At 45.2% G+C, this 20,078-nt stretch overlaps 1 protein-coding gene across 1 annotated transcript in view; it reads right to left on the bottom strand.

The window, feature by feature from the left end:
• Positions 1 to 20,078, bottom strand: part of LOC133141493 (dynamin-1-like) — a 67,866-nt gene that overhangs the window by 18,639 nt on the left and 29,149 nt on the right. The window contains exons 4-15 of the mRNA XM_061262064.1: positions 18,498 to 18,647; positions 16,924 to 17,127; positions 16,539 to 16,637; positions 14,322 to 14,482; positions 13,726 to 13,868; positions 13,051 to 13,186; positions 9,675 to 9,742; positions 8,451 to 8,589; positions 2,501 to 2,587; positions 2,341 to 2,411; positions 1,751 to 1,802; positions 562 to 573 (exon numbers count right to left, since the gene is read on the bottom strand). Of these exons, the coding sequence (XP_061118048.1) occupies positions 562 to 573; positions 1,751 to 1,802; positions 2,341 to 2,411; positions 2,501 to 2,587; positions 8,451 to 8,589; positions 9,675 to 9,742; positions 13,051 to 13,186; positions 13,726 to 13,868; positions 14,322 to 14,482; positions 16,539 to 16,637; positions 16,924 to 17,127; positions 18,498 to 18,647 (1,322 nt within the window). The remainder of the gene's footprint in view (positions 1 to 561; positions 574 to 1,750; positions 1,803 to 2,340; positions 2,412 to 2,500; positions 2,588 to 8,450; positions 8,590 to 9,674; positions 9,743 to 13,050; positions 13,187 to 13,725; positions 13,869 to 14,321; positions 14,483 to 16,538; positions 16,638 to 16,923; positions 17,128 to 18,497; positions 18,648 to 20,078) is intronic.

Here is a 20,078-nt window from a genome sequence, read left to right as displayed (position 1 = left end):
TAAGTATTTTTCTGTATTTCTCTGTATTTTTACAAAAAGGTAAACATTCAAACGGCCATACACTGCTAAAGAGTTGTTAATCTCTCTCAAAGCTGTCCCTACTCCATCACACATAGCCGATTCCCTCTTCTTTTTATCTTGCTCAGGCTAGTCCCTGTTGTCAGGGAATCGCTCAGCCTAAGTTCATGGGGGCCAGGTTATTAAACGTCCAATAGCAGACCACCATCTCTCACAATAAAGCCCTCCAAACCGGACAGGCCAATACCCATAAATAAAGCAAGGAGATGTTTTTTGGTTTACGTAATCGAGAAGCATCTTCTGTTGACTCCAGATGTTTTGTCAGAGTTTAGTGGAGGAGGGAACAAAGAGTCTCTGGTTTTATAGACCATTAGCAAGGTCACTTACAGTAGGAACAGCCCAAGATCTTTATATTTCAACTGTGCTTCAGCAGGAAGGAAAGTCAAAAGGACAGCAGAGATAGTTTGCAAGTGCCCCTTTAGCATCCTCTTGATTTCACACAGACAGACACACATACATACAGTATGTACACCCACTACTCACCATGATCTCATCCTGAAGTGGGAATTGACGTAACAGCAGTTGTAAACCGAGAGAAAGAGAGAGAAAGACAGAGTGAACAAAGTGAGTAAATCAACGAGCATTTTCCCGGTACACATGAACATTCCCGGGAATGTTCCGGGATCTGTTTGCTGTCATCCCAGATCAGTGCGAATGGGAACGGAGAGTGGAGTCTGATCTCCCAGGGAAACCGTAGTCATAGCAACACTTGGCAACCCAGATCATTCCGTAGTGCTCTCTGTGCTCTGATTGGTGTAATTAGCGCTTTGTACATCTTGATAACAATGTTACTGACACCACTGCACACAGCCATCCTTGGGCAGGAGCCGTCTGTGAAGGCCTACAGACATCTGCCGTGTCCAAGGCCTCTGCCATCAAATCATTACAATAATGACGACTGCACACAAGCTGGTTTATCTAGCTCAGTTGTGCTTTGTGCTTTATTGGACCACATGGCTGGTTAAAGACAAGCTGAAATAAATGCCTCAATTTTGTCAAATCCTCATAACCATACAAACACGTCTATATATATTCCAAAACGTTTTTGAATACTTGTGTATTTTCACACCTTTCAATCCATCCTGGGCGTGTATATGTCATATCGCTTCAGCTAGTGCTGCTCTACCTTCTGTTTGAGCTCGTTTTTAACGTGCCTGACCATATAAAGGAAGTCTATGTTTTAAACATCCTGAAGCACACATACTTCCTGGTTACCGTTACCAGGCGTAACAGGGACACAGTAACAGCACCTACTGAGCTGCAAGGCTCCTGTAATGCAAGAACCTCATTGGCCCCGCCATTGCCCTTGGACACGCCTGTTCATGAATATTGATGACGCGTCAGATCGGAATGTTTCAGACGCTGTCGGTGCAGCTACAGAGCGTCCACTGTCACGAAGGCGGCGCGAGCCGCGCGATTGGCCAACAGAATCTGCGCTTCAGCAGCAGAGCCCTCGATGTGAAGACCGTCCGGTGAGCCGCTGGAGTCCGCGGTGTGCTGGCGTAGCGCAGAGAGGAAGGGGCCGCGAACATGGGCGAAAGCCCCCCGCCGCCCACACACGGAGCCTTGGCTCAGCTCCTTTCACTGCAGCTGCTACACGGGTTGGGGGGGATTGTCGCTGTGCGCGGGTATACTCCCGTAGGCTAGGGGGCGCTGTGACAGCACTGCGTACCTGATTCCCAATGGCCTTCTTCTTGCTCATCTGGTTGCTCCTCTGCTGAGCGCTGCAGGGAGAAGACACGTCATTGGTCAACTTCCCTGTTTCACAGATCAAAAGCTTCACTGCTAAGTTTGCATAGGTACCTTAGGGATGTCTTAGTGTACATTTCTTTGATTTCACCGAATAGTTTAATACATCAGGCTATAATCTGTTTACTGGAATAGATGTCCTCACTACACACACAGTTTTGGGGGTTCAGGCTCAGACTTTCTTCATTTTTTCCTATTTTCTGCTTTTCTGTAAAGTGTCTTTGTGACAGTGTCTCTTTGAAAAAAGTGGAAGCAACGGACAAACACTTCAAAATGGCAGCCGTTTGTGCTGTTAAAGTCATTAGCAACAACTTCTGACTGGGTTATGTTTTTTTTCCATATGGGAACAGTTGACGTTTGAATTCATGACATGGCACCATTTACGAATGCCGGGAGCTTCCCGTTGAAGGTGAGCGTGGTGTGTGGCGTCAATTTCCAATATGAAATCTTTGTGTAAGGCAGTTGAAAGGTTTCAGGGGGTGTCGTTTGAGCGAAAGTGGGAAGGACACTTGCTTGGCGAAGCCGATGAAGTCCTCATGATTGGTGTTCATGTAGGCCAGCTCAATGTCAATCAGTAGCATCACCTAGCAACGAGAGAAAAGAATGTTGAGTGTTTGAAGGGCTCCCCGTTTCTCTGTAATGGCGGTGGGTGAGCCGAGGTCTTGCGGGGTACCTGGTCCTTGGTGCGGCTCTCGCGGTCTCTGATATGCTGTGTCACGATGCGCTCCATCTCCTCCCTCAGCATGGGGTACTGGGCTAGCTAGAGGGGCACAGCAAAGACCGGTGGGTGTGGGAGGGGCTGAGCACAGCCTGACCAATCACACTTGCGTACACACATTCACAAACACGCACTCACACATTCATGTACACACAGACTCATACACACCTATATACCCATAACACACAAATACTCAGTAAACCACAACGCCCACTCAGGTACTGTAGCACAGCGCATCGCAGACTCTGTACCAAAGACCCAACAGACCCAGGTAAAGATTTTCAGTAACAGTTTACAATAAGGATCCATTAATTGGCATTAACTAATGCCACTGTTACTAACCAACTAGTGTAGTTGTAATTCATATTGCAATTAAAAAAGTTTTATTTGTTAATAGTTAACCAATTATAGGTTTATCCTGTGGTTTGCTAACGTATAAATATTCAAGTAACTAACACATTAGTGTCCCATTAACAACACGGCTGGCACAAGGTCTAAAATACTGCTGTGCTCATAAAAAACAGCACGTTTTCACTGGCATATCACAGACAAGGACACACACACACACACACTTCATGTAACTTCTTGTAACTCCACAGAAACACAGACATTTTTTAATATCGATGGCATAACAGACATTACTGTACAGGCTTGGAGGGGCAGGTGGGTGGAGCAAAGCAACGATGCCCAATTAGGAAAACATGCACATGTGTCAGTTACAATGCATCCAGCTACTTTACTGTCAAGACCAAAAATGACTGCATCCCTGGATATTTGTTGATGTGAGTATACTTGTAATTGTGGGGGTTTTGTTTTTAATAACACCCATAATCTACTCTCTGGAATGTAAGAAGAAATCGACTCTGGCTAGACCTTTCGACCAGTTTGCTTTTCTCTCAGAGCATAATAGCAAAACTCAGTCACAGGCAATCAGACATCCGCAATATGTGAGTCTACTGCATTTATATTACATTACACTGCATTACAGGCATTTAGCAGACGCTCTTATCCAGAGTGATGTACAATTAAGTGCATTTAACCATGGCAACAAACCGGCGGTAAGCAGTGGATAGTTGAAGCCAGCACAGAAATCATGATGCTGATTCCACTACCTTGTTTAATCTCTCTTATCTGTGATAAACATTGTATCGTTGATCGAAAACAACAAAAAAACGAAATAACGTATAGATAAGTAATCGAGTCATCAAGATGCATTGGAACTGTTGGCCTGTATGACATCACACACGGGCTGCACTCAGCCAATCGGGTTTCTCGGCCTTGTTCATCTGCAGATTTCATTTCTATTGTAAAACCCTGACAGCGCTGGGATGCTATGGCGACATCCATGCAGGGAAGGAGCAATCGCTCAGTGAAGTAACAACAGAAGCGCTGCTGGTTAAATTAGGAGAGTCAGCGCAGGCAAACAGGCATATGTGCAGGGAGGGATAAAGCGTGCAGTGGGCAGAGAGGAATGGAGAGAGAGAGAAGGGGAGGGCGGTTAGGCAGGGGAGGAATCCTGAATTCTTCGACACACGCAGTGACCTCCTGTGGATTTTTATTACTTTTTCATTTGAAAGCATCGCAGTACGGAGACAGTTAGAATGCAGGTCAAAATAACATCCCAGGCATTTTTGTCCACTCCAGGCCTCTGTACAGGGGCCAGATAACAACAGAATATTACAACAGCAGAGTTCTTCTCTACTGTCATCTCATTGAGTCTCAGCTCTTAATAAGGTTATTAGATCAGACTTAGCTGATAAAGAGAAACTGGGATGTTGTTTTTTGTCCCTTTATTAGTCAATCTGGCGCTTTTGAGGAATGTGCCACACATCTTTCTGACGTCCGATCTATCCGAGCATTATAAGGACCACCTGATATTATATCTCAGCCTTGCAATCATGCTCACACCCACGGCAACCATCGAACGTCAACAATGGCTTGCTCAACCCATGATGAAAAAAAAATAAAACACATTAGCAGTGAAATATCTGTCTTTACCTGAAAGTACGGTGTCTCAGATTTGATTCCAGACACACACCATGCACACCAAGATTTGGAAAAAAATTTGTCCACCAAGATTTGTCAAAATCCAAAGGAGGGCAGCTTGCTATTTTACAACCTTGCTTGCTACAGAAGCAAGGCTCCTCCGGACAGAGGCACAAAGGAAACGAAAGTATGAAAATGATTAGAAGAAAAAAGAGAGAGAAAGAACTGGGGGGTACATATGTTAGTCAATATGTGGGATGACCTCACCCCCCCACCACCTCATACGATCAAACCAAATCAGTTTCCATGGGAACATAATAATAATGAGGAAACTGGAACCCAAACGTACAGTAAGACAACCATGAAAGCACACAGAAACGAGACCAAAAACTAACGGAAGTAAAATGACATTAATGATAATAATGCTTGTTAAATGTTAACATCTGAAATAGGATTATTGGTGTTTGAGTTTTGTATGAAAAACAGAAATATCTGAACCAAAAGAGAATGACAGAAATCAAAACTCGTGATAATATCAGGAAAGTCTGTGGCAAGGATAGACCGATTTTTGGCTGGACCAAAAACTCTTGAACTGTACATCAGAGAGAGAGCATAGAGCAAAATAATTTGCTCCCCATATGCTTCAGTGGGCCATACATTTTTATAACCCACACCTGTGTCAACATTAAGAACATTACACCCAGAATCTAACAGCTGACATTTTGTTTTTCAGGTTTTGAGCACATAGGCTGAAAGCTCCAAGACTAACAGTCTTATGTATATATATAAGCTGAAAGTTAAAATAATCTCTAAAGAGTGTTAATTTGTTTTTATCTGTAATAATTCCATTCTTAGCCGAATAAGCAAAAATGTTTGTTTAGACAGGAATATTACATCTAGTAAGCAAAGCACCTCTTCAGTGGTATGCAAACCCTGCTGATAAAAAAAACAGCTCAAGCTAGGTTTTTAAACAGCTGGTAGCTGGTTTATCTGTTCAGACCTGCCCCCAGCTGAACATGGTTTAGCTTGTTGACCAGTTCAGACCAGCTCCCAGCTTGACATGGTTTGACCAGCTCAGGCTATGCTTTGAAACAGTCAATTAATTTTCAAATTGATCAAGCTGGCATAGCTGGATTTCACAGCTGGGAAAGCTTGGACACACCTGGTTAAATTCCATGATTTGATTTTCTGTGTGACAGAAGTCAATACAACCTGTGTAGGGGCCAAAGCTTGGCTAAGGTACCTGCCTGTTGATTTGTTAATACTTTTTAGGTAAAGGTTTCTACGCTGCAGAGGTTAAACAAACCATTTCATAAGGGGTGCTCAAACTTTTGCATACCACTGTATCTACTCGGGTATAATGATAGTTTTACCAGAATGCTTTGCAACACACAAAAAAATGAATCACACAATGCACTGAATATAAAAAAAACAAAGAAAAAGAACCTCTTCGACAAATGGCTAATCAGAGAAGAACAGGTCAGAGGTGGGAAGCTTGTTTTTAAAAATGGGGAAAAAAACTAATGAACATAACATTTACAAAATTCTCATATTTTAACAGACAGATTAAATATAAAACAGCGGAATAGCCCAGAGAGGAGTGGGATGGTAATTAATACAAGGAAATGCAATTAAATTCATCTTCTGCTGCACTGCAATGTTTTTTTTTTTTCCTTTTAATCTTAAAAAAACCCAGGTCAGGATTATGCCAATATTTGTCCTTAACTTTGAAATAAACGATGTAGTTATTTTTAGTAATGCTTAACATTAACATTAACATTAACATTAACTCGCCAAACATGGTGTATGATGTCTGAGGTCCTGCTACACTGTTTGAAAATACGAAGCTGTTTTATATGAATGTGAAACAGCCAATCACTGTTTTATATGAATGTGAAACAGCCAATCACTATTTTATATCAATGTGAAACAGCCAATCACTGTTTTATATGAATGTGAAACAGCCAATCACTGTTTTATATGAATGTGAAACAGCCAATCACTGTTTTATATGAATGTGAAACAGCCAATCACGGTGCATAGCCGCTGAAGTGCCATTAGCAAATTCATTTCCAGTCACTGAGAGATACAGTTGTGTGGAAATGTACAGTATGTAATAAAAAACATACTGTAGTATTAAAAGTATTCCAACATACATATATGCATACATAGTAGAATACATGGTACTTGAGATGATATTTCATAAAATGTATGTCAAATGATATTCTGACTTTTAAATCTATTAAACAAATTCCCCACATGTTGAATTATAGATTTTTCTATTCGATTTTAGAAACATATACATTTTCTCCTCTCTGCCAGAACAGAGGTAGATCCCTTCTCTTACTTTGCATCGAAGCTCTGTGTTTATTTTATCGTATTTCACAGTCTTTTGTTTTTGGTTTTTGGAAGTCCAGCCATCGGTCTACCCCCGCCTCTGAGTGGCTCCAAGGCCGAGCACAGAGAGGGCGGCGTGGCCTTCGGTCCCGGTTACCTTATCGCTACACTTTTGGATGGTGGAGGTGAGCTCGCTCACCACCATATCTATACACTTCAAGCACGGCTCCTTCAGTTTTTGGATCTGTTTTTTCACTATGGCTTCAAAGGCCAAGTCGGGGGTAAACAAGCCTGTCCTGTAGGGGGCGCCAAGAGGCACGGGTGAGAGAGAGAGAGAGAAAGAGGGAGAGAGGGAGGAAGGAGAGAGGGAGGTATTGGGAGAGAAAGTGAGAGAGAAGGAGAGAGGGAGGGGGTAGAAGAGAAAAAGGGAGGGAGAGATTGAGGGAGAGAGGGAACGGAGTGGAAAGGGGGGAAAAGAGAGGAAGACAGAGAGGGAGAGAGAGAGATTGAGGGAGAGAGAACAGAGTGGAAAGGGGGGAGAAGAGAGGAAACAAACAGCACACAGGGGAAAGAGAGGCAGGTGAGACATTTGGTATCTCCATACGCCATCCTCCACACAGGGCCGGCCCTGCTTCACTCTCTCTCCCCGACAGGACAGCACTGCCCCGGGGGGAAAGAGAGCGAGCCGGGCCTGCCGTTCCAATGGCCAACAGCTGGCAGCCGTGCACCCTGGGATACCGGCCGTACACCCGGGAGGCAGAAACCCGTGAGAGCAGAACCCCCCAATGTCTGTCCCACAGCACTAACACCATCTCCCCATCCCACAGTTCATTCCGGTCTCCATTAATCTGTTCCCAATTCACTCCCTGCTGCTCTGCCTCTCCCTGCCGTGGGGTGTACGCCATTGGCATCTCTGTCAGGCACCTGGATGCTGGGGGCTCTAAAATGGCTGCCGGGTCCAGCAGCAAGGACGCAACCATCCAGTGCTCCTGGAGTCCATTAATAACAAACTACAAAAACACTGCAACAAACTACAATTCCCAACAGCCACTACTTGCTCTTGAATTCACCCCTCCCATAAGCACTGGAACGAGCTATCACGTGCCAACTATACTGCCGCACAATTGGCTGAACTCATTGTTGATGACTACAAATGGATTAAACCCTGACCTGATCAGGTGCATAAACTCCAAGACTAGTATGCCGAGTTACAGTAAAACCAGATTAAAATCATAATGGAGCAAGAGTACTAAAGTGACAGAGAATGCAATTACAAGTAGTCAGTCAGGTGCGATACAATCCTGAGCTCAGCCAATAAAAACGGTTTAGGAAAATTCTGATTCTTTTTCTAAAGGCAGCCAAAGTGAACCCCAGCATCCGGACACCACCGATTCTACACAGCAAGCTAAGGTGGCATGCCCGGGCCGCAGTACAACAAAACCCCCTGTCCGAAGCCGCTAAAACACACCCCTGCCACCCCCCCAGCTCCCGTGCACCCCTACCCCACCCCGCCAGGGGTGACGGTGGAGAAGGTAGAGGCTCACAGTAGGAGGGGGTGAGGTCTGGGGGGCAGTAGCTTTACCTTCTTGGTACACTGCCTAACGGTATTGACTAGCTCAGAAATGACCATGTCCACGCATTTCTGGCAGGGCTCTTTGATCTTCCCGATCTGTCTTTTCACAATGGTCTCAAAGGCCATGTCCGGAGTGAAGAGGCCAGTTCTGTCCCGCACAGAGAGGAGCCACGCCCAAACGGGGGAGGGGGAGCGTCGGAGGACAGGGAAGGAGGGTCGAGCGAGAAAAAAAAGTGTTAATCGAACAGAAGCCCCCCCCACCCCACAGGAAATAACAATATACGAAAACATATAACGATAATAGCAATAACAACAAACAAAACCTAATTCTTTATAAAAGGTTTACGGGGCTACACCATCAAAACGTTTTTTTCACTCTGTGTACCGAATGTATGTGGTGCAGCTAAAAAAAAAAACGATTCTGGCCCTCAAATCGATCATGTGATAACAGCCCTACCACCATAGAATCTAGAATCTAGAATGGTGTTCTATTTATTTTATATCTACGGTGCTCACCATTTCAGACCATGTTGTGTAAACAGAGATAATGTGACTGATACACCTGTTGGCTCGACGGTGAGACAGGACATAGTATTCTAATGGTGTGGAAAATAAGTAAACTAGCCAATGGTTATTCTGGCTACATTCACTTCACTTCTGACTCATTCCGCCTTCACCGTGGAGGCCAGGAAATGGCCTCACACATCCCTGAATGGAAACCCAGGGAAATTCCATAATTACGTGAGTAAGTCTTGCCGTATGACTACCCTGCATGGGAGCCCTCGAGACTGGCCCTAGAGCTACGTTAGCCCCTCTACCTCTACCTCCGTCTGTGTAAAAGCTCTTGGGAATTACGGCTGACTGGGAGTTTGTTTAAAAAATGAGGAAAGTGTAAGTGGAACAGGGCAAAGTGAACCCCAAAGTATACAGTATATGCACCTGCTCGTAACTCAGAAAACAAAATGCTTCCCCTGTTTGAGTTATGGGGCTCCAAGCACCACCCAGAACAGAGAAATCTCCCCACCGCTCACAACGAGCAGACAGACAGGCAGACGGGGACAGGGAGACGCACAGAGAGCTCCTAACCCAGAGTTCAGCAGCACAACTAAGCTGGGTGCGGGGCTGAGGGTTCTGGGGTTAATATGGGCGGAACAGTCCGCAGGACAGACAGACAGACAGACAGACAGAGTGGGACAGTGGTGGGGGCGGGCAGGGACGGTGAGATAGACATGCCTTATTCCATGAATGTTCTTGATGGCGTAGCTGATCTCCTTACGAAGCTCCTTCTCATTAAACTCCATCTGGGAACAAGAATAAAAGCATATAATCGTACTCACACACAGCGCGCACACGCATACACATACACACACACGCGCACACGCATATACACACAGCACAAACACATACACACGCACACACACACACACACACAGCACACACACACATACACACACAGCCAACATCTAACCCTGGCCTTTCACAATCGTTTACCAAAGTGCAGCAGTGACAGACTTTAGGGACTGCGATCATCTGTTTGCAATGACTGGCCGAGTCAGAGTGTTTCTGGCCCAGGGAAGTTAATCATTCCTCTGAATGAATCAGTTCTTCTGGTGTGGAGGCATAGTTTCCTGTGGTGGTCATGAGGTGGTACGAAGAGGTTTCTGAGATCACTTGTGTTCTGCCACAGTTACAGTATTAGTATCACTGAACCATAAAGATACGAGTTTTTGTAGTTGTAGTAAAGTGCTATGACTGTACTGCGTAAATATGAGCTACTTATTGCTAAGGCAGCCATCATAAAGCATGGCGGGTGCTTATGAATAATTCAGTTACTAGAGTTAACTGTGGTAGTGTATAGTAACTGCTATTTAAATAAAAGAGAGATTTATGGTGGAAAACAATAGATATGTTATACACTAGATAGTGATATACACTCAGTGAGCACTTCATTAGGTATTCATTAGACTTATTTTTTACACTTATTCAGACTTCTGCTGCTGTAGCTTATCCACTTTAGGTCTGATGCGTTGTGTGTTCAGATATGCTCTTTTGCATACCTCTGTTGTAATGTGTGGTTATTTGTGTTGCTGTCACCTTCCTGTCAGCTTTGACCAGTCTGGCCCTTCTCCTCTGATGTCTCTCATTAACAATGCATTTCTGCCCGCAGAAATTCTGCTCATTGGATGTTTTTTGTTTTTTGCACCATTCTCTGCAAACTCCAGATACTTGTGCGTGAAAATCCCAGGAGATCAACAGTTTCTGAGATACTCAAATCACCCTGTCTGGCACCAACAATCATTTCACGGTCAACGTCACTTAGATCACATTTCCTCCCCATTCTGACATTTGGTCTGAAAAACAGCTGAACCTCTTGACCATGTCTGCATTCTTTTATGTATTTAGTTGCTGCCACGTGATTGGCTGATTAAATATTAGCTGAACAAACTGGTGTACAGGTCTACCTAATAAAGTGCTCACTGAGTGTAGAATTCTACACCAGCAGTAAAAAAGCAGCTTAAGCAGTTATGATTGATAACTCCCTGGTGATAGCCTGAAGGTGCACTCAGTGTGAAGTGAGTGAGAGCAGTGCATCTTGGGAAAGCGCATGGCTTCCTCAGACTGGCGGCTCGAACCCAAGCTGACCGCAGCACATCCTGTACCCCTCCAGACAGAGAATTTCATTGTAGATGTGGGGAGTCTTCCTTTCTTCTTTTTTTTTAGGGACGGAGGGAACGGAATGTTTTAGTCATGAAACCACTCGTAATGGTCCTGAAGAAGCCTCAGTTTGGACCTATGACTCACCCTCTCTCTAATCTCTCTCTTTCTCCTTCTCTCTCCCCCTCTCTCTCTCTCCCTCTCCTCTCTCTCTCTCTCCTCCTCTCTCTCTCCTCTGTCTTTCCCCTCCTCTCTCTCCTCTCTCTTTCTCCTCTCTCTCCCTCTCTCTCCTCTCTCTCTCTTTCTCCTCCTCACTCTCTCCTATCTCTCTTTCTCCTCCTCTCTCGCTCTCGCTTTCTCCTCCTCTCTTTCTCCTCTTTCTCTTTCTCCTTCTCTCTCTCCTGTTTTTCTCCTTCTCTCCTCCCCTCTCTCTCTCTCTTCCTGTCTCTCCCACCCACTCTCTCTCGCCCTTTCTTCCTGTGTCTCCCACCCCTCGTCCTATGTCACTCTCCCTCTTTCCCTCTCCCCACCTCTCCCCCCTCCTTCCCCCCCCCCCCCGAGTGTAGGTTGATGTTTAGATTCTCGAAAGAAAGGTGATACTGAAGGTTTTATCCAACAGTGGTGTTTTAATGAGACATTTGCTCTGCAGAAATGTCCATTTAATCTTTGCCAGTGTTTTTAGATTAATTATCTTTTTTAGCTGTTTGATTTACCATACCATTTACCAATAACTTTTTTATTGTGTACAATGTTTAGCACTCACTTTACTAAGCTGACATTGATCATCATGTAAACCTTTGAAGTGTTTTTAAAAATCAGATCAAAAAAATTCAATCAAAATCAAATTAATTATTTTTCTTTTCTTTTTCTTCCTCTCTGTATTTCTTTCTCTCCCCCTATTCCTCTTCTCCCTGCTCACATTTCTCTGCCCCCCCCCCCCAGCTGAAATTCCAGGACTTCGTATTGCGAAAGCGCATTGATTGTGTAGCAACAGAAAGGTAATAAAATCATTTTTGATTTTGTGATGTCATCTCTGGCCACCAGCCACCCCAGTTTGCACAGCCAAATTCACCCCGCACCTTTCCCTTCCTGAGAGCGTTTGCATGTGTTTGGCTCTGGGCCTTTGGCACGTCATTTTGTATTTTGGAAAGAAACGTTCTCTAATTTCTCCATATTTATCAGATTTGTTGCAGCTTGGTGCTGATCTGCTGAAGGTTATAGTCTTACTTCTCGGGGGCAGACCGTGTTAGAGACAGCCAGGCAGGGATCCATTGGCGTTTTCCTCCAATGTTGTAATTTCTCCGATGTGGTCGATGTAGTGTGCTGCACTGTACGTGTGTTATAAGGCTGTGTAATCTGCTGAGTATTGCGCTTTCTGCTTCGCAGTAAGTAATGCTCATTTCGTTAGCATCGTATTGCAGTTTGGTCCATTCTGACTTCGCTGAATCTGGTGCAGTTGGAATGGGGCTGTCTGTCTGTTTGGGGCAGTTTGTCTTGGAACAGCTGGTTTAACAGGGTTTTTTCTGCGTTCAGAACTTGGCAACTTTCCTTCACTCCCCCACACAAGACTCAGACGACCATCAGCAGTGCACACACACACATCCACTCTCACACATTCAACACAGACACACACACACCTACGGACTCTTGCATACACACTTGCACACTCACACACACACACACACACACACACACTCACACACACTCACACACACACTTGACATTGAGCTGTATGACATTTCTCTGCTAAGGGCTGGTCCCTGGTGCAGTGTGTTATTACGCAGGCTGCATGGTTTTGTGGGAGTCTGTCAGTATATATTTATCTAGGTTTGTGTGTTTGTGTGTGTGTGTGTGATTTATTGAGCCTGAGGCCTGTTCTTGGGAAACACGCGTGTTGTCAGGCACTTTTTTACTGGTGTTTTTGGGAAAGGTGGGGCAGTAAATGGAGCGGCACCTTGACCAGCTCGAAGGGGAAGCGCTCGTGGAAGATGCGGTTGATCCTGGCTCCGCCCGACAGCTCGTAGGTGTCGATCTGGTCCCCCGAGCCCTCAATGCGCTTCTCAAAGTCCACAGAAAACTGCTGCACCATCCTAGGGAGGGAGGGAGGGCATACACATCAGTTTGCATATACATCTTTTCCTATGTATACTCAAGTGTTGTGTAATTCAGGGCAGTGCCGTGTACTATTATATATACGTCATGCAGGGGCTGTTTAAGTGATGCATATTTGCATGTTTGTGTGCCTATATGTGTGTGTGTGCCTGTGTGTTTATATGTGTGTGTCTGTGTACCTGTGTGTTTATATATGTGTGCGTGTATTTCTTTCAACTCTGTGACATGTCTGGAACAGGAAGTCCCCACAAGTCACTGTCAGTACTTGTGTCCCCACAATGAAATCAGAATAAGTGTGTGTGTGTCTGTGGATATAGTGTGTGTGTGTGTGTGTGTGTATGTACAGTGTGTGTGTATTTTCTTCAATTCTGTGACAGGGTGTCCCCACGAGTGTGAGTGTGTGTGTGTGTGTGTGTGTATGAGTGTGTGTGTGTGTGTGTGTGTGTGTGTGTGTGTATGTTGTGCCGTGTGTGTGTGTGTGTGTGTGTGTGGAGGGGGGGGGGGGGGGGTCACTCACTGCAGCAGGGCCTTGGTCTTGCGGGAGGGGTCGTCAGGGCGGAAGTTCTTGTACTCGTCCACCTCCTTCTCTATTGACAGCAGCTGGCCCTGCAGTTTAGCACGGAGCCCTGGCAGCGTGTCTCGGATATGGTTGGTCAGTTGCTGCAAGTAGAAGTCAAGATGGTGGGGCCAAAACCGTGAGCTGACTGGGAGTGATAGCTGACGTGTGTTCAAGACAGCGCACATTCACAGCAAATTATAGTTTGCAGCAAACAGTCACTATTGAACGATTGTGAACTAACATTCTAACATTCTAACATTTTTAATACAAATGGGTGTGACTTAGAACTAACAATGCCTGCTAGCTGATTCATTACTTACCTTATTTGTCAAGGTAAGAACAAATATTACATTGATTAAAGTGTATTATAACTGTCAAACTTTTGACTGACAAATAATTCTACGTTTTTGTTCTCTCTGTGTTTTCCCCGTCAGCAGCCATTTCTGTTTGTGCACAATCTTTTAAAAATGTTAGCTAACGTTAGCTAACGTTTGTGTCGCACAGAAAAAAGTTGGAATATGTTGGCGAATGTTAGCTAAGGTTAGCACACTCACCTGGTTGAGCACTTTCTGCAGGTAGGGCGTGCCCATGCGGTCGGCCAGGTGCCTGTAGCTTGGGTGCGACAGGAAGAACTTCCTCTCGGCCGCCATGGCAGCACTGATGTCCTTCTTTCCGTCAATGTCTTTCTGACTCCGGTTCACCACCCCGATGTACCCTGCAGAGGACATGAGCACTGAAACGGGGGCCATGGGAGAACCACGTCGAACCACGAGGGCACTTATAAATATCACCGATAGTAATAGTGGTTGTTCACCCTGGAGCAATGTGGGGGTTAAGGGCCTTGCTCAAGGGCCCAACGGCTGCATCAATCTTATTGTGGCTACACCGGGGCTTGAACCACCAACCTTCCTGACCCCAGTCATGGACCCCCCCCCCCTCCTCCAGACTGAATCCTGCACCTCAGGGCTGAATGTGGTCGGCCCCCCAGACTGAATCCTGCACCTCAGGGCTGAATGTGGTCGACAGTAGGGGACGGGATCCATTGGCAGGGTCCCACGCAACCCCCCCCCCATCCCCCACCCCCACCCCCATCCCCATTTGCTCCAGCACCTGCCGCTTGCCCAGAAAAACCACAGACCTCCAGAAACCTACTCATAAATTAGGCCAACTCCAATGTATGTACATAAATATATACATACAGTATATTACAATTCTAATACACATCTGTAGTGTATTTTCTGAAAGACCGCCATGAGTGAAATTATTCTTGGCCCTACAGGGAGAAGATTAATGAGCATTGAGCTTTTTTTTCTTTTTTCCATGAAGAGGAAAAGGACGAATGTGTAAAGGGAGAAATAAACGGCTGGAAGGAGTACGTTTTCCTCGCCCCGGACAGTTTTCCCGAGCCTGCTCATTCCGTAAGCCTGCGCTCATCCCATTTGGGAAGGAAAGGAGCGCCTTGTCTTTATCGTGAGATACACGCATGGACAGCAGATTAAACACGCTAAGACTTTTTCGGACATGAAATACGTGGCTAGACCAGTCTCTGATTTGTGTAGATGGGCAGTAACCCAACTTGGGATCAGATGGAAAAAAGCTCACATCAGCAAGTTTCATTACAGGGTTTCCCACAAATATATTTTATTGTCGAGATCAGCAGCAACTCTTTGGGACAGCAGAAAGGGGGGGGGGGGGGGGGGGTTGAGGTTTTTGTCGGGGGTGAAGGGAGGGGTGAGGAGACGTTTTTTCCAGATGTGTCACTGAAATCAAGATTATTTTTCCCCTCGCCTTCCTTGTGCTTATGTAAACAGGTCCACACCACAGAGTGTTCACTGACTGCAATACCAGCAGGGCCACGAGAGGGAGATATTGAGACAAACTCTGCTGAGTAGAGCAGAAAGGACAGGCTCATTAAAATGACTGCGTGCACTGTACATCATCACTTCTGCGATTATTAAGTTTTTTTTTGTCTCTTTTCCAACCTGACCTATCAAACTGTCTTCTTATGTAGTCACTGACAAAACCTTGTGTGACAAATCATAAACGCTCAATCCCCCCTCATCCACCAAGGTTCTGACTCAAGAAGTTATTCTATAACTATAGTGTTTTGAAAATGTCTGAGAATATATATTCAAAATACTACTATCAATACTTCTATTAGTGGTGCTTTGAACAAAGCCTGTCAGGCTTTAGATGTGGTCAGAGCACCACCACTGTAAGTACAAAGTTTATCAATGATGCCAAAAATACCCCAAGCACTACAGAAAACAACAGTGTGCTTGTAAATCTATACACTAGACCCTAATGCATTAAATGCTGCATTCAAAAGCAACCCTCCTCTATAAGAGAACACAGCATTTATTTCTGCTGATGCCACTGCATTTGCTGACTTCAAGATATCTGATGGTGTGCCCCAAGGCTCCATGCTTGGTCCTGTTCTTTTTATCATAAGCATAAATGCCCTTGTTCAGGCTTGGGCTGACTGTAGTGTCCATGCTCAGTAGTGTCCTGACTGTAGTGTCCATGCTCAGTAGTGTCCTGACCGTAGTGTCCATGCTCAGTAGTGTCCTGACCGTAGTGTCCGTGCTCAGTAGTGTCCTGACTGTAGTGTCCATGTTCAGTAGTGTCCTGACTGTAGTGTCCATGCTCAGTAGTGTCCTGACTGTAGTGTCCATGTTCAGTAGTGTCCTGACTGTAGTGTCCATGCTCAGTAGTGTCCTGACTGTAGTGTCCATGCTCAGTAGTGTCCTGACCGTAGTGTCCATGCTCACCTCGGCGTAGTGGCAGCAGCTTGTTCTCCAGGATGTCTCGAGCGTCCGTGCCCTCGTCCATCAGATCCAGCTTGGTGATCACACCGATCGTGCGCTGACCTGTTCTCACACACATGTAAGCATGCACACACACACACAGACACATACACATACACACACACAGGCACACAAACACACACATACACAGAAACACACACACACACACATACACATACACACACACACACACACACACACACACAAGCATACACACACACACAGGCACACAAACACACAAACACAAACACACACACACACACACACAAATGTTTTATCAAACCCATTTAAGCAGCCAATGAGCACCCCTTCAGCTCCACCGAGCCCCACCCAGGCCACATGCGCTCACCTTGCCGGTCCACTTCTTTGGCGATCTTGAGGGCGTCGGAGTTGGCCAGGTCAGAGTTGGCAGGAGACACGGCCAGCATCAGGCAGTTCTCCTTGGTCACAAACTGCATCAGCATGTCCCGGATCTGGCTCTCGATGTCCGCGGGCTGGTCCCCCACCGGCACTTTGGTCATCCCCGGCAGGTCCACCAGAGTCAGGTTCAGGACTGCGGGGCGCACAGGAGGGCAGGAGAGGAGAGGAGATATTTGGGGTGAGAAACGCTGATGGAAAAAAACAGCTCAAGCTAGGTTTTGAAACAGCAGGTAGCTGGTTGACCAGTTCAGACCAGCTCCCAGCTTGACATAGTTTAGCTGGTTGACCAGTTCAGACCAGCTCCCAGCTTGACATAGTTTAGCTGGTTGACTAGTTCAGACCAGCTCCCAGCTTGACATGCTTTAGCTGGTTGACCAGTTCAGACAAGCTCCCAGCTTGACATGGTTTAACCAGCTTAAACTATGTTTTGAAACAGCTGGTGGCTGGTTAACCAATACATTTACAGTGGCTAACTGAATGGTGTATGTAAATGAATTTTTTTTTTAAGCATGCATGAAAAACAAACAACCATAAACACTAAAATGCTACACTAAGGACAGTATTGAAAAGACATTGTGAGACAGCCAGCCTACCCCCACATACCCCCAAATACCTCCACATCAGGCCTTTTACCTACTGTTTTAGTCCTAGCTGAGTCTATACAGTGCCAATTCACAGGATGGCTGCCTTAGATAATCTTGTAGGAGTGAGTAACTTTGGAGCAGTGTGTTTAAAATGGCTACTGTAAATTAATCTTTGCAGGAATATATCTTCATTTACCACCAAAAGAAAAAAAGAGAAGATGGTATATTCATCAAAGCAGCATACACCAGAAATGATTACTTCTTCATTTGTATTGTATTTGGTTCTTGTATTTGCACCTCTAATGGAAATGCATGGAATTGAACCACAGGTATGCATTGCGTTACAAAATTAGCTTTGCAAGAACACAAAAAATGGTAATTTCATTGCTCGTTGCATTGTTTTACATGTTTCTTGTGTAGAGCATGTAAAAGAAGTGTTAACCCCTCGTATATGACATACTCCCGTATTAGCACTGATCTCGCCCTGTCTGTCACCTGACTCAGTTGCCATGACTCTTGTGCATGACTCCAGTGAGTCAGAGTTTGTACTTTACCGAATATCACATTCCATTGGCCAGGGTGGACAACCAATAGCCAGAGGAAAACCTTTCAGATTATACCTCGTTCACAGGAGCGTTTCACCGCCAGTCAGTGAGCATGTAATAACACTACTTACTGCTTTCCAGCCCTTCAGAAAATCCATATGACTGCTAACCCCCCAACAAACAAAGTTACATTCTGTAAACTTTACAGGGGAGCTGATTGTGTGCAGATTGTGTTGTAGTGTGGTAGCACCATGCCCAAGAATGGTGCTCATTCACGTAAACGTGAACGTGCCCGTGCTTGTGCTTGTCCACATGATTGTGCTGGTGCTCGTTCACGTGAACGTGCACGTGTCTGTCCGCGATCGTGCTCGTACCGTGTGGAGAGTACACCCTCAGGTTGATGGGCACTGGGGAGATGCCCTTGTTCTGCCCTGTGGCCCGGTCTGTCTCCGCCTCAATCTCCTGCCGTACCTCATCGAAATCAATGAACTTCTTCCCCTTACAGTGCAGGAACTCCGCATACTCTGAGAGAGAGAGAGAGAGAGAGAGAGAGGAGGGGAGAGGTAGAGGGGAGAGGGGGACAATCAGTGAACTTCTTCCCCTTAAAGTGCAGGAACCCTGCATACTCTGAGAGAGGAGCGCATGAAAGAATGAAGAGTGAAAGGGGAAAGGAGACCAGGAGAAGAACAGAGGAGAGGACAGATGAAGAAAGAGGAGAGGAGATGAGAATAAAGGAGAGAAGAAGGGGCAGGAGTTGAGCAAGGACAGAGGGCAGGCAGATGTTTATTTTATTATTATTAGATTGAAGTGGCGCAGAGGAGGGAAGAGAGAGGAATGAAGAGGAGAAAGGAAGGACAGATGGGAGAAGAAAAGATGGAGGAAAAGAGGAGAGGGGGAGAGGGAAGAGAGAGAGAGATGAAAGAAGAGGAGGAGAATAGGTGTGGAGGAGAGGGGAGAGAGACACAGGATGAAAATGGAAAGAACAGGGTGGCCAGAAAACAGAACAATTCATCCTGGAAGTATAATGACCCAGCAGTTCAGTGCCACTGCTCTACACCAGGGGGCAGTGTTGGCCAGATTCCGGCAAGTCAACCAAGAAGGAAGAATAAAGAATAAAAGAATAAAAGGGAAAAAAAACTAGCCCTGTAAATAGTGCATTCCCTGGATGGTCACTGCCACTGATATAAGCAATTCTAATATTTTAATTTAACACAAGCTTTAATGTAGTATTAATGCACACATTGTACATACATATACATTTTTAGGCATTTAGCAGATAATATTATCCAGAGTAACTTTTTTTTTTTTTTACATACAATTTATACAGCTGGATATATACTCACCGAGTACACCTACTTATTCATGCGATTATCTAATCAGCCAATCGGGTGGTAGCAGTGCAATGCGTAAAATCATGTAGATACGGGTCAGGAGCTTCAGGTAATGTTCACATCAACCATCGGAATGGGGAAAAATATTTAAACCTCCTAGTGGATATGCTTCAGCAGCAGAAGACTTAATAACTCTAATAAATAGCTAAATAAGTGCTCACAGCATATTGTATTGCAATTCAGAGTATGCACCTTGGTCAGGGGTGGAACACCAGGGCCCCAGCCAGGAAGACAATCAGCAGTCTGAGATTTACATGTGCAATTCCCCAACATAACATACATTCTCAGAAAGGTGCCTAAGAAGGTACAAATGCTTGTCGCTACCATATGGGTACGTACAATTTTACCTCAAGCCAGCAGTATACAATTAATTTGTTCCTTTTTTGCTTGGAAAATGTACTCATTTGTACCCAAAGAGAACATTATTGTACTTTCAGTGTACATCTGGGAAATTAGATCCTCAAAGAACACAAACGCACCTCCACTGTCACTTTATTTCTGAGAGCGTATTGTCCCATATTCAAGCCAGTCCACTGGAAAACTGCAATAGCATTTAATTTAATT

This window comes from Conger conger, chromosome 12, assembly GCF_963514075.1.
Source record: "Conger conger chromosome 12, fConCon1.1, whole genome shotgun sequence".
NCBI lineage: Eukaryota > Metazoa > Chordata > Actinopteri > Anguilliformes > Congridae > Conger > Conger conger.
The sequence above is the reverse complement of the archived record's forward strand: the minus strand, read 5'-3'. Positions and strand labels throughout refer to the sequence as shown.